The sequence below is a fragment of the Culex pipiens genome, chromosome 2 (genome assembly GCF_016801865.2).
Source record: "Culex pipiens pallens isolate TS chromosome 2, TS_CPP_V2, whole genome shotgun sequence".
In the NCBI taxonomy this organism is placed as follows: domain Eukaryota; kingdom Metazoa; phylum Arthropoda; class Insecta; order Diptera; family Culicidae; genus Culex; species Culex pipiens.
The window spans coordinates 39,414,560-39,428,864 of NC_068938.1; the positions used below are offsets into that span (position 1 = coordinate 39,414,560).

Below are 14,305 nucleotides of genomic sequence, written 5' to 3' on the forward strand. Positions count from 1 at the left end.
CTCTTCTTTCAAATGCAACCTGGAGCTTTAAGTTTGGCCTACGCCTTTTCGAGATATTTATGTTTTGAATTTAAATATTTTTTCCTTAAAATGGCTGTAACTTTTGACCCTTAAGTTCAAATTAACCTGTCAAAAATAAAAATATTAGGGCTCTGAAAGTGCCTCCAACATCTCTATTCTCTTAAACTCAACCCCAAATTGCTACGTACAAAAAATGATTTTTGAAGGTTAGATTAGATGCTTTCTCTAAATTTGTTCGTAGAAGGTGTAGATTGATCAAATTTTGGTGTCTTCGACAAAGATGCTACGATAAGCAAGCCTAACAACTTTCGGAGAGACAAAAAAATCCCGAAAATATTCCTGAAAAGTTAGATTTTAAAAATCACCTTAATCGTGAACCACCCTTTTTTTCAATCAAACCAAATGTTGCCTCTTTCTATTTACAACAACTCTTCACAAGACATCAAAGCTCCAAATTTTACCAATTTTTGGAAAATCAATTTTCCACTAAATTTTGCGATTTGGACCACTGTCAAAAAAATGAAAAATTTAGAATAATTGCGTTGGTTTCAACATTTCAATGAAAAATAGTATTAAAATGTACACTGCCCATAATTGAAAATTCGGCTATTATGCCAAATCAAGTATTCCGAGAAAAACGCGTTTTAGTGTTTGTCACAAAATCTCCGTCAAGGCAATTTCCCATAAGAGTGGCATATTAGCCGTTTGGTTTATCGCATCGGCAGCCAAGTCTAAACACTATTTCAGTGAAATTCAAGTTCCAGAAGATGCGTTGGAACATCCTCTACCACCTAGTGCTAATATCTCGTTTTTGCCAAAAGTGGATATTAGCCGTTTTTTCAATGGTGGGCAGTACAGTACAGTTGTTTTACAACCATTAGTTATCAAAAGTCTTAGTTTCGCAAAGCTTAAAAAAAATAGACTGTTTCAATCATGCTCTAAGTGATTATCAACACAGGGAAATACATTTTAAATTGTTTTCACGCCTTATTTCTTTGAAATCAATTTTGGAAAAAAAATATTTGCAATATAAAAGTTGTTGTGGAGTTCGATTATCCAAACTAATTTTCTTATTGCATTTTTTACGGAAAATTATTTTTTTATGGGACAAAAATCAACCCAATATTTCGTAAACGTTATTCGGCTGGTCAATTAAGGGCCACTAATAAACAACGTGGACACTTTAGGGAGAATATTTTTTAATAAGGGAGGGGGTCTAAAATAAATAAAAGCAGAGTCCCCGTAGTTTATGGATGGCCCCTTAAGAGTGGGAACGGTTATATTTCTATTCAAGAAAATTGAAACATATTTGAATCTTTGAATTCTTGGTAAGCTAATTAATCTAGATTTCGGCTTCAAAAAATATTTAAAAACACGTAAGTGCTTATAACTTTTAATAGGATTGTCAGATCTTAAATCTTTTGGAATTCATTGGAAATGTATTTTTATTACCTATCAAACAATGGATCGCATGACAGATCTGGACATCGTTTTCATCAAAATATTTGAGATCCGGCCTCAAAAAAGTGTATAAATAACACGTAAGTGGTCAAAACTTTTGATAGGATTGTCAGATCTTCAACTTTTTGGACTTGTTGAAAAGGTCTTTTGATAATCTTTCTAAAAATATATGACATGACTAAGTTTCTTACAAAAAACACCCTTTTGAAATTGTTAAAATTGTTCTTTTACAATAACTTCTGAAGTACCTAACTTAACATCATAATTTGTAAATAGTGACTTATGGGACCTGAAGAAGGATCGAATGAGACCAAAACAGTCAAAATCGGTTCAGCCAGTCCCAAGATAAGCGAGTGCAATTATTTTGATCAACATCTCACCACTTTCGAGTGATTTTATAGCCTTTCTTCATTGAGGTGAGGAAGGCGAAAAGATGGTTTTGACATAGTTTCTTGTGTAAACTGGTTATTTTTTGACGATATTGATAAATATTTTGAAATATTCTTTAAATCTCAACAAATAAATAGAAAATCTGTTGAAATTACTAACAAATCAGACCTGATTGCTCCTCCTTACACCATATTTGAAAGAGTCACGTCCCAAAACCATTTCCCCACTTTCCAATCACCAGCTAATCAGCGTTTAAACTGGCCCCTCTCGAAGCGGTGGTGGTTATTTTACCTGCTATTTTACACCGGAAAACACCCACTTCAACCCTCTTGAACACTCCTCCATCGCAATTTTCTAATGAACTCCTAACGACCGGTACAACACGCGTCGATTCCGATCAGAATCAAAACTGCGGTCCATTTGTGGGGTAGGAGAGGAGTTTGGGGGAAAATGCATCAAAAGTGCACAGTTGTGCAAGTTGTTATACTTAATTTCCGGCCTTTTGCCTAACTTCTAATTGAAGGATACGTACACACCAGTGAGTGCAAACCCGTCAGAACTCGCTGACTTGAAAGGCTGTTATTAAGGGGTACCTCTTTTGTGTTGCTAAAGAGGGTTGTTGCTATAAGCAATGTTCGCGTACTTCTGTCGAAAGGATTTAAATTGAGTTGTAAATCGGAGGGATTACACCCGTTTTATGTATCGGAAGGAGTTTGCAGTTCATTAAGACGATAGAATGCATTTGGAAAAAGTAGGGATGGGGGGAGTAGTTGGAAAAGCAGTGCACCGCACTTAATTGGATGTCAGTTTGATGGTTAATTAACGTTTAATTTAATGAAGGAAACGATGTAGTCTGGAGGTGCAAAGTTTAGTGAAATGGCAAACGTTTTTTGCGAAATCTCCCTCCCCTTTCAAACTTTTTACGCAGTAAATTTCCAGCAAATCCTTCCATTAAGCCCCAATTTATTTGATGACAGTGGAAATCTCCGTTTTAAAATGACCCCCAATTTCGAAGCAACTTCCCCCACCTTCTTGTAGTTCGAAAAATTGACACAATCGCCCAGAGCGCCACGTCCCCCCAAAATCGCACACATAAACATTAATCCCATTTGCCACTAATAGAGACAAATCCTACAGCTCCCGCACCTTACCAACTAAAAGTCCACAAAAATCCCCCCTTTGGCAAATCCCGAAAACGTTTCGACTTTTGCACGGTGGGTAAGAAGGGGATTATTATGCAACTTGCATGCACCTCGGAAATTCCTCCTGGAGGTTGTTGGGAAGACTATTCTGAGTCAGAAAAATCGATTTCCAAAATATTCTGTCGGTGAAAACTGATTTTATCTCGATTTGAAGTTAAAAAATCTAATATTTCACCTAAAACCTCAAAAATACGTCTAAAATCTCGGTCTAACTCTGGACAAAGATGTAAATTTTCATCAAAATATCAATTCTTAGTTCCCAAAATATATTCCTGACATAGTACACCTTAAATCGGTCCATTACTTGAGTCCCAGCGTCATGAGAAGGTGTTTTTTCTTAAAAAATATTTTCTAATTGCTCTGGTAAATAAACTGTCATGTCTGAATTCCAAAACTAATGTTGTAGCATTGTTGCAAACAAAATGAAGAACAATTTTGCAGAAAAAATAATGAAATTTTATCCATTTTTAGTAAAGTTATGTCCATTTTAGTGGGAAAATTGTTGCCAATTTTCAAAATTCATCGATATTTAACTCATTCCTGTTATTACCAGCTACTACGATCATACTCAGTAGGATGTAACAAAAATTACTTTTTGTCGGGCATTCAGGGGTTGGTTCCGGTGGGCCTTCTGAGCTCAAATCTCAAATATGAGCTTGATTGAACTTAATAGGAGCTGTCGCTTTGCATTTTAATTTTAAATGGGATTTAACCAGTAAAAAACATGGTTTTTCAAAAATGTAGATTTTTAGGCACTTTTTAGCCACTAAAACGTTTATCTTCAACATCATTGGCATGTAGGACAGATCCTTGCGCATGTTTTGGTATATATAACTTTGAAATTTTGAGCAAAATGAAATGGCACGTCGCCTATCTTTTCTGCAGAGCCGTTTTGCCTTCCTCACCTCACTGAGGCAAGGCTATAAAATCACTCAAAAATTGAACTTTTTAAATAAGCCTTCTAGATATACCTTTACGTATACATAACGGCTCAGAATCAAATTCTGAGCAAATGTCTGTGCGTGTGGATGGACGTAGAATTTTTTTTCTCACTCACTTTTCTCGGAACTGGCCCGACCGATTTTGTCCGGATCTATGTTTTTAGATTCGCCTTCAGGTCCTTTAAGTCTTTTTTTAATTTCATCCGGTTTGGTGCAGTACTTCAAAAGTTATGTTAGAAAAACTGTTTTGGTTGATACTAAAAAGGGTCATTATTTACATAATTTGAAAGCTCCGGCGGATAGCTGTCGGAACTTTCCGCTCAGTGCACGCCGTTCACGCACACAAATACTGCAGTGCTTTCAAATGAATAATAAAAATGTATCATAGATGGCAGCACTCAGATGTATAGTGTCTTTACTAAGTAAGCGTTAGCCAAAGCTTTCAGGAGGAAGGCAGCAACCACCTTCTGGTGGATTAAGTGACGTTTTTAGAAAAAAATCAAGACATTGAAGGCCTGAGCTCCAGAGTGCTTCAATTCAATGTTATATATACCAAAACATGCGCAAGGATCTGTCCTACATGCCAATGATGTTGAAGATAAACGCTTTAGTGGCTAAAGTGCCTAAAAATTTTCCATTTTTGAAAAACCATGTTTTTTACTGGTTAAATCCCATTTAAAATTAAAATGCAAAGCGACAGCTCCTATTAAGTTCAATCAAGCTCATATTTGAGATTTGAGCTCAGTATGCCCACCGGAACCAACCCCTGAATGCCCGACAAAAAGTAATTTTTGTTACATCCTACTGAGTATGATCGTAGTAGCTGGTAATAACAGGAATGAGTTAAATATCGATGTATTTTGAAAATTGGCAACAATTTTACCACTAAAATGGACATAACTTTACTAAAAATGGATAAAATTTCCTTATTTTTTCTGCAAAATTGTTCTTCATTTTGTTTGCAACAATGCTACAACATTAGTTTTGGAATTCAGACATGACAGTTTATTTACCAGAGCAATTAGAAAATATTTTTAAAGAAAAAACACCTTCTCATGACGCTGGGACTCAAGTAATGGACCGATTTAAGGTGTACTATGTCAGGAATATATTTTGGGAACTAAGAATTGATATTTTGATGAAAATTTACATCTTTGTCCAGAGTTAGACCGAGATTTTAGACGTATTTCTGAGGTTTTAGGTGAAATATTAGGTTTTTTAACTTCAAATCGAGATAAAATCAGTTTTCACCGACAGAATATTTTGGAAATCGATTTTTCTGACTCAGAATAGTCTCCCCAACAACCTCCAGGAGAAATTTCCGAGGTGCATGCAAGTTGCATAATAATCCCCTTCTTACCCACCGTGTTTTGGTTTTTGCTCGATTTACAATTACGTGCTGGCCAAAAGTCACGTAATGAAATGATCCCTTGGTTGCTGCTGGGCAGAAAACCAAAAACTTGCTCCCCCTTAACAAAACTTGCAATGAGTGCGTGTTTGGGGAGTCCGTGGTGGAGGAGTTCTTGTATCGCTGAATAAACTTGTAAATTCCACCTTAATTCCCTTGGAGGTGCAGAAAATGGGGAAAGCGCGTTTCGATGGATTACTCGTTCCAGAGTTTTTCTCTTTCTCTCTCTCTAGGATGATGGAGGAAAAGTTTGTTTCTCTTTTCTGGGGCTTGAAAGGATGGAAGTGTGTACACGTTTTGGTTGGAGGATTTGATTAGGAGCGGGATTACAAGTTTGTTTTTGCGTTTATCGGCTTCTTGGCTCACACTTTGATGATCTTTTTTTTCACTTTTTGATGCATTTTGAACTTTTTTTTTACATATTAGATAAAAGTATTTCAAGAATTTGAAAAGAACGAAGTTTTTTACTGCTTTAATTTTCATTTTTAAAATGTTAGTTTTAGGCTACTCCTACAACCATTTCTTATGAATAATTATCTCATCTTTTCCTAATTTTCAACAAAAAAAATTTCTTGACATTTATCATAGCATTTTCAAAGTTAAATGAAACAGGTTATCGGTTAATTCCGATATAAAGAAAATTTAATACATCTGTAAAAAGAGGCAAAATAAGGTAAAAATTGGTTTTTGGTGAATGTGTCGATATTTCATGGTCACCCCTTTTTAGATTTTGACATATCCAAAAGGTATTACAATTTCTTTTGACTATGTTAAATTCACTTTATCTTTTGAGTTAACTTCTAAAAATGTGCATTGTGATGGTATTACTTGTATTTAATGTGTTATGAAAGTCTGATACATTCCTTCTTTAATATATTTTTTACGAGTGTGTGTGTGAAGGTAAGTTTTATTTCAAACAATTTTGGTTTTATTTTAACCAATCCATTTTGATTTTTAGTTCCTTTTTTCGTTAGATAATTCAATATTGATTTTTTTTAAACTTCACAGATTCAGATTGATTTGATTAATGACCAAGACCATCAAACAGCAACAAACCTAAATTACCTTAACTCATCTTACCATCATTGTCCACATCACAGTACAACCCCCTTTGACCGTTGCACTTTTCTGCAACTCATCAAAGCTTGCACTCTTTTCTGCCCCATCATCGTTTGGGTAGTCGCTCAAAAGTGTTTCGTTGGTTTTGCTCACTCCCAACTTCATATTGAAGCATGCTAATCCACACGACGGCATTCATCAGGCAAATCCCAAAGAAAACGCCTCATCCGCGTCGCGACCGCCCCGTTTCAGTTAATCATCCGCTCATTCAAGCCGTCATAAATACTTTGAGAATGGATAAACGTTTTGAACCCTTTGCGGTCCTTGATGAGGACTTTTGATTACATTCATAAAATAATAAATGTATTTTTGTAAGATGAAGAGAATTACTTGAATAAATTGTTTAATAGCCTTATTTATCGTAATTTATTCGAAAAATCCTGGAAAAAATTAATCATTTATAATTTTGAGAAACTGATCCATTGAGGGTTACCTCACTTCCAAAAGGAACGACAAGTCCTCACATCAAGCATTCATCAGGACTGCCATCTCCTGTGCATCCCCCACGTCAGACAACATCACACACAACATCGCGCACATTCTTCAGTGTGCCAAAGTTATGAATCGGGTAATTTACGATTCACTTAATTTTATTTCGCTTTTAATAGAATAATGACTGTAATGAAGTCGTTCGCATCATTCATCCATCGCGTCCCGTCTGTCTGAAACAGCTGAGAGAAGACGTGTTGGCGTCGTGACGATGATGCTCCACACGTCGAACCATAATCCCGGGCCAACACATGTGCCAGTGTGTGGTATTTAAGAGCAAATTGAATAAAACGTTTATCCAATTCATGCTAATTCAAAGGGAAAATTTTCCCGCACATTTTTCGTGCTATCTCTTTTCAAAGAAAACGAAGTGGGTGGCCTTGGAAAAGTTTTTTTTTCAGGACGAGAAAGCATATGTACTTTTTGGGGTGGGAGGCAAAAAGTTATCCCGAGAAATTAAATGACTTTCTGATTGAGTCAACTTTTGCATAAAGTGAGAAGGAAATATTTTCACAAGAACCGAATCAAACTTTTCCTTCTGGTGCACGATGCATTTTCCTCAAAAAAGGAGAGAGCAGGAAAAACCCATAAATCTACAAAGTAACAAAAGTGCACTCTCCCTTCGCCATTTTCCCGCCAGAATTTCCCACCCCACCCAACTCTAGCGGGGAAAGTGCCAAACCTGTGTGTACATCCGTTCGCATATAATGTTTTGAATAAATTTGAATAACAATCGCACAAGTGTAAACTTTTTGCCGTTTGCAACGCAGTTTGCTGGGGCCCGGAAATAGCGACCTCCACCTCTCTCTCCCCGCCGGAGTCGAGCTGACGTCTGCCGCCAAAACCACCAAAAACAAATTTAATAATTACGCCAAATCTGCATCTCAAACAGTTTGCTGTGGGTATGTTTGTGAATCTGCCTGCCGCCTGTCTGTTGGAAAAATCTTGTTCTACTGCAGTGCAGGGATTCGCTGCAGCCAGCTGTTGGGCTTGCATCGACATGACGGCGCGTGTGGCGCCCCGGATGCTGTGTGCTGACTGTTGCAGCAGGGGATTTGGCCTGTTAAGATGATGATGTGGGTTTTGAGGTTGGGAAGGATGTGGGGGATGATGCTAGGATGCAAATGAATTTTCGGGATTGTCTTGATGAAGCTAAAGCGGATTTGAGATTTTTTTTGTGTTGTATTGGAACAACTGTATGAAAATGTTCATTGTCTACATTGTCTTAGATTGAATTTCTCAGCTTAACTTTAACCTATTATTAATCTTATTTAACCCTTTCAGGCCTGAATTTTCAAAAAAATATTTTTTTTTGAAAATGATGGGAAAATGATTCTTATGACCATACGAAAATTATAGGCTAGTTTTGGAAATTTTGATATTTGAGTCATATATGACCCATCAGGCTCGAAAGGGTTAAAGACAGTGGTGACTGAATTTCGATTCAGTTTTGTGAATATAAAAAATAAATGGTTGGAATTTTAAAACAATTGTGAATTCAACACAAAATAATGAAAAAAATATTATTAGAAAAAAAAAACAAATAAAGAATCACAAATACCACTTTAACACTTAACTCTTCTTTTACTTTTATAATGATCATTATAGGTATTTTGATTTTTAAAGTTTTAATTTTGAAATCAATTTTCTAACATTTTTTTCTACAATGTAATTCTTATGGAACGAACTGTCAAAAACTGCTCGACGGTTGGCACTCCATTAGTAATTCTCTACGTTTTCCCAAATATAGTAAATAGTTTCTCCATAAAATTTTGCTGACTGGTTATACTTAATGGGAAAAGGGTACGGAATAAAAATCCCGACTTTTTTTAGTTTATCACTTACTTTGAATTCCTTAAAAAAAATATTTTTTGAATTTTATTCAGCCCGCAATTGTAAAACAAAAATTAAATTAAATTAATTCTAATTTAATGTTTTTCAAAAATCAAATTGAATATAATTGAAAAATAGTACAAGATAACAAAATATTTAATTAATATTTAAATATTAAACTCAAACAAAATTTCGAATAGTTTTTTCAGCGTTTACTTTAACTTAAAGTTTATCTTTTTTAAGGAACTTGATTAAATTTGTAATTAAAAATAACATGAGAAAGCAAACAATTTTATGTTATTTTCAGCGGTAAAACTTGCTTCAAAAATGTTTTTAAAATATCCACAGTAATCGTACTGAAAATAAAGACCGCTGCAAATATTTTTTCAAAAATCAAAAAAGAATCTTAAAGATGGTCAAGAAATTGAGAAGCAAAAATATATTATTGATAAACCTCCATATTTTGAATAAATTTGAAAAAAAAACCTTTGAAAAATTTTCAATACATATTGTTTGATACATATGAATATTTCTTCTTTTAGTCAAATTTTGGGAAAAATTTTCATGTCATCAAATTAGCCCTCATTTTTTATCTCGCCATACCTTGGAATCTATTGATTTGGTTTTCAATGTAAAAAATTGAACTTCTGTGAAATATTCTGTTCTCAAAGTAAATAATCAAAATAAATTCGAACATTTTTAAATAACTTTTCAAAAAATCATATACTGTCATCATCATCATCATCATTTATCATGAAAACAATCCTTTTTTTGTTTACAAAAATATTGATACTAAAAAATATTACACAAAACAAAGGGGAGCCAAAGCCAATAAAAAAATGTGAAAGGCTCTGCTAATGTAAGAACCAGAAATTTACAGACTACAAATCCAAACATGGCATCCAATCTTTGAAAGCTGAATAAATTTCAAAAATAATCATGTGAGTGGAATTAAGCAGCAGTTTGCAAAATGAAAAATCTTTTTTTTTATTTTATGCCATTTTTGTTAAAAAAAAGATACAATTTACGGCGTTATTTTGAAGACTCTTTTAAAATGTGGATAATACAAAGAAATTAACTAATTTTAATGTTATTATTAATCTCATACATCGTTTAAAATAATTTTGAAAGAAGTATAACGGGCTCAGATTTCTGAATAATTGTGTAAACTCATGCTAAATCAACCACACCATCATTCATCGTTTGCTAGAACATCCCTCAATTGTTCGAAATTCCAACTGTCCAACCAAAAATTCCACGAGAAAACGTCAGTTAGTACCCGTCCAACTTCCCTGCCATCAATGCCAATTTTCATTTCAATCCAATCGCAACCCTTTTGAAAAGCTCAGGCTTCTATTCACCAAAACTCGCGTAGGACACACATTTTTCTGCACTGACTGACTGCCGGCCATCCCAATGTCCCACTCGCATAGATGTGCAAAACTCACCTGACACCTGCAGCGTTGCGTTGCGGCTTCTGGCCACGCCAAGCTCGTTGCGGGCCTCGCACCAGTACACGCCGGCATCGCTTTCCCGCCGGGAGTGGACCACCTGGAGAAAAATTGAGAGGAGAATTTTGATTTAGGAATTTTGTGAAAAATTGGAAAAAGTTAGAAATTTTGCAATCGTTTGACCCCAATTGCCCCCAACCTGCACCTGCCAAGTTCAATGAGTAATGCTCGCCAAGTACCCATGTAAATCCGTAATGGAAAAATCGATCGACCATGAGATTCTACCTTTTGGCTCCTTCTCGAGCAGGATGTTGTGCAATATTCCTTGGCATCACGTTGTATCAATACGCTTGACCGGGACCATCATAAATATAAGTGCGGGAAAAGTTTTCGAGGTCGGCACTTACTCTGACGAAGAAGATTTAAGGGGTCAGGTCGGGACTCGTAAACGGACCAGGTACAACTCAGAAAAGGTTGTTTGCTGCTCGTGATGGAACCTAATAAAAGTGTGTTTTTTTCCGAGGAGCGAACTAATTAAAAGAGGTTGCTTTCATCGCAAGATTGTTGTTAATACTCAATTGAGTGTTTATGGGGGACCCCAAAAACGTGACCAATATCCATAACTCGAACCCGTTTTGACAGCTTTTCCCACGATTTATCCTCCAGCGCGTTGCAAATCTGCCACGAAGGAACGATTCCTTTCCCCGCGCGCATATCTCAAATCCTTGTGACAAGTGGAAAATCCACGTCCTCTCTTATCTAGGAAGATCACACACCATCGAGAGGAGGAAAAATGCATCCTTCGTGCATCTCATCTTTCATCCCCAACTCGGTCAACCCGATCTGAGTGAAGCAGAGTGCAACATTATGACTTCCTATGTTCGCCGGGAAAGCAAATGATTTTATTACCCAAGGCGACAGTTAAGCGGAATTATATGGCGCCCTGCTCTGGTGTAGAGTGAACCAAAAGAGAGTAACACATTGTGAAAGTAGAAGGATTTTTTTTTTCAGAATTCTATTCCGTGCTCTTCGGGGCTGTAACTCGACCATCATAAAAACAGTAGTGGTCCGAGGAACTTTGCATAATTCAGTGAGTGGCTGCCGAAGCTGGTGATGCTACTACTGTAGCTGCGAGGGAAAAAGTATGCACAAAACCACGGAAGCTCATCTTGACGTGAAGAATGCAGATTACAGGAAATGATGGAAGTGCAGATGATGAGGTGGTCAGCTAGCAGGTATTTAACTTGGGTAAGGTAACAAGAGCTTAAAGCAAGAAAATTTTAAAAGAATAAAAATTGTATGGCAGGTTGCGACTGTAGAGTCGGTTGAATGTCGCGTTCTTTTTTTACAATTTTGTCAATTTTGTCAATTTTGTCAATTTTGTCAATTTTGTCAATTTTGTCAATTTTGTCAATTTTGTCAATTTTGTCAATTTTGTCAATTTTGTCAATTTTGTCAATTTTGTCAATTTTGTCAATTTTGTCAATTTTGTCAATTTTGTCAATTTGGTCAATTTTGTCAATTTTGTCAATTTTGTCAATTTTGTCAATTTTGTCAATTTTGTCAATTTTGTCAATTTTGTCAATTTTGTCAATTTTGTCAATTTTGTCAATTTTGTCAATTTTGTCAATTTTGTCAATTTTGTCAATTTTGTCAATTTTGTCAATTTTGTCAATTTTGTCAATTTTGTCAATTTTGTCAATTTTTTCAATTTTTTAAATTTTTTCAATTTTGTCAATTTTGTCAATTTTGTCAATTTTGTCAATTTTGTCAATTTTGTCAATTTTGTCAATTTTGTCAATTTTGTCAATTTTGTCAATTTTGTCAATTTTGTCAATTTTGTCAATTTTGTCAATTTTGTCAATTTTGTCAATTTTGTCAATTTTGTCAATTTTGTCAATTTTGTCAATTTTGTCAATTTTGTCAATTTTGTCAATTTTGTCAATTTTGTCAATTTTGTCAATTTTGTCAATTTTGTCAATTTTGTCAATTTTGTCAATTTTGTCAATTTTGTCAATTTTGTCAATTTTGTCAATTTTGTCAATTTTGTCAATTTTGTCAATTTTGTCAATTTTGTCAATTTTGTCAATTTTGTCAATTTTGTCAATTTTGTCAATTTTGTCAATTTTGTCAATTTTGTCAATTTTGTCAATTTTGTCAATTTTGTCAATTTTGTCAATTTTGTCAATTTTGACAATTTTGACAATTTTGACAATTTTGACAATTTTGTCAATTTTGTCAATTTTGCCAATTTTGTCAATTTTGTCAATTTTGTCAATTTTGTCAATTTTGTCAATTTTGTCAATTTTGTCAATTTTGTCAATTTTGTCAATTTTGTCAATTTTGTCAATTTTTGTCAATTTTGTCAATTTTGTCAATTTTGTCAATTTTGTCAATTTTGTCAATTTTGTCAATTTTGTCAATTTTGTCAATTTTGTCAATTTTGTCAATTTTGTCAATTTTGTCAATTTTGTCAATTTTGTCAATTTTGTCAATTTTGTCAATTTTGTCAATTTTGTCAATTTTGTCAATTTTGTCAATTTTGTCAATTTTGTCAATTTTGTCAATTTTGTCAATTTTGTCAATTTTGTCAATTTTGTCAATTTTGTCAATTTTGTCAATTTTGTCAATTTTGTACATGTTGTCAATTTTGTCAATTTTGTCAATTTTGTCAATTTTGTCAATTTTGTCAATTTTGTCAATTTTGTCAATTTTGTCAATTTTGTCAATTTTGTCAATTTTGTCAGTTTTGTCAATTTTGTCAATTTTGTCAATTTTGTCAATTTTGTCAATTTTGTCAATTTTGTCAATTTTGTCAATTTTGTCAATTTTGTCAATTTTTTCAATTTTGTCAATTTTGTCAATTTTGTCAATTTTGTCAATTTTGTCAATTTTGTCAATTTTGTCAATTTTGTCAATTTTGTCAATTTTGTCAATTTTGTCAATTTTGTCAATTTTGTCAATTTTGTCAATTTTGTCAATTTTGTCAATTTTGTCAATTTTGTCAATTTTGTCAATTTTGTCAATTTTGTCAATTTTGTCAATTTTGTCAATTTTGTCAATTTTGTCAATTTTGTCAATTTTGTCAATTTTGTCAATTTTGTCAATTTTGTCAATTTTGTCAATTTTGTCAATTTTGTCAATTTTGTCAATTTTGTCAATTTTGTCAATTTTGTCAATTTTGTCAATTTTGTAATTTTTGTCAATTTGGTCAATTTTGTCAATTTTGTAAATTTTGTCAGTTTTGTCAATTTTGTCAATTTTGTCAATTTTGTCAATTTTGTCAATTTTGTCAATTTTTTCAATTTTGTCAAATTTGTGTCAATTGTATGTGAATTTTATGTCAATTTTGTGTCAATTTTGTGTCAATTTTGTGTCAATTTTGTGTCAATTTTGTGTCAATTTTGTGTCAATTTTGTGTCAATTTTGTGTCAATTTTGTGTCAATTTTGTGTCAATTTTGTGTCAATTTTGTGTCAATTTTGTGTCATTTGACAAAATTGACAAAATTGACAAAATTGACAAAATTGACAAAATTGACAAAATTGACAAAATTGACAAAATTGACAAAATTGACAAAATTGACAAAATTGACAAAATTGACACAATTTTTTTTTTTTGCTTTTTGTTTCGTATTTGGACCTAAAATATCATTTCTCACCTTCAGAAAAAAAATCAGATTCGATGCAGTTGCATCGTGTACGTACCTTCAGAAAGAATAATCCCCCCGCGGGCAGCAAAATTTTATGCGAGCCCTGTTCCGCCTTGATCGGTTCGCCGTCCTTGTACCAGGTGAGCGTCGGCGCCGGGATGCCGTCCGCCTTGCAGTTCAGTGTGGTCGGTTCGTGCCGGGGCACTATCACGTCCAGCGGATGTTCCGTGATTTTCGGATACTCGCCGGCTGTAAATAACAAGAAGAGAAAAAAACTCTTTTAGTGATAATCCATGTTTACCGGATTACATGATGTAAATGTTTTTAAATATTGATGGC

General features: G+C 34.1%; 1 protein-coding gene across 2 annotated transcripts in view; it reads right to left on the reverse strand.

Moving 5' to 3' along the window:
* Window positions 1-14,305, reverse strand: part of LOC120419619 (roundabout homolog 1-like) — a 166,035-nt gene that overhangs the window by 22,733 nt on the left and 128,997 nt on the right. For both annotated transcript variants that reach the window (XM_039582373.2, XM_039582363.2), the window contains exons 3-4: window positions 14,022-14,215; window positions 10,313-10,415 (exon numbers count right to left, since the gene is read on the reverse strand). In XM_039582373.2, the coding sequence (XP_039438307.1) occupies window positions 10,313-10,415; window positions 14,022-14,215 (297 nt within the window). The remainder of the gene's footprint in view (window positions 1-10,312; window positions 10,416-14,021; window positions 14,216-14,305) is intronic.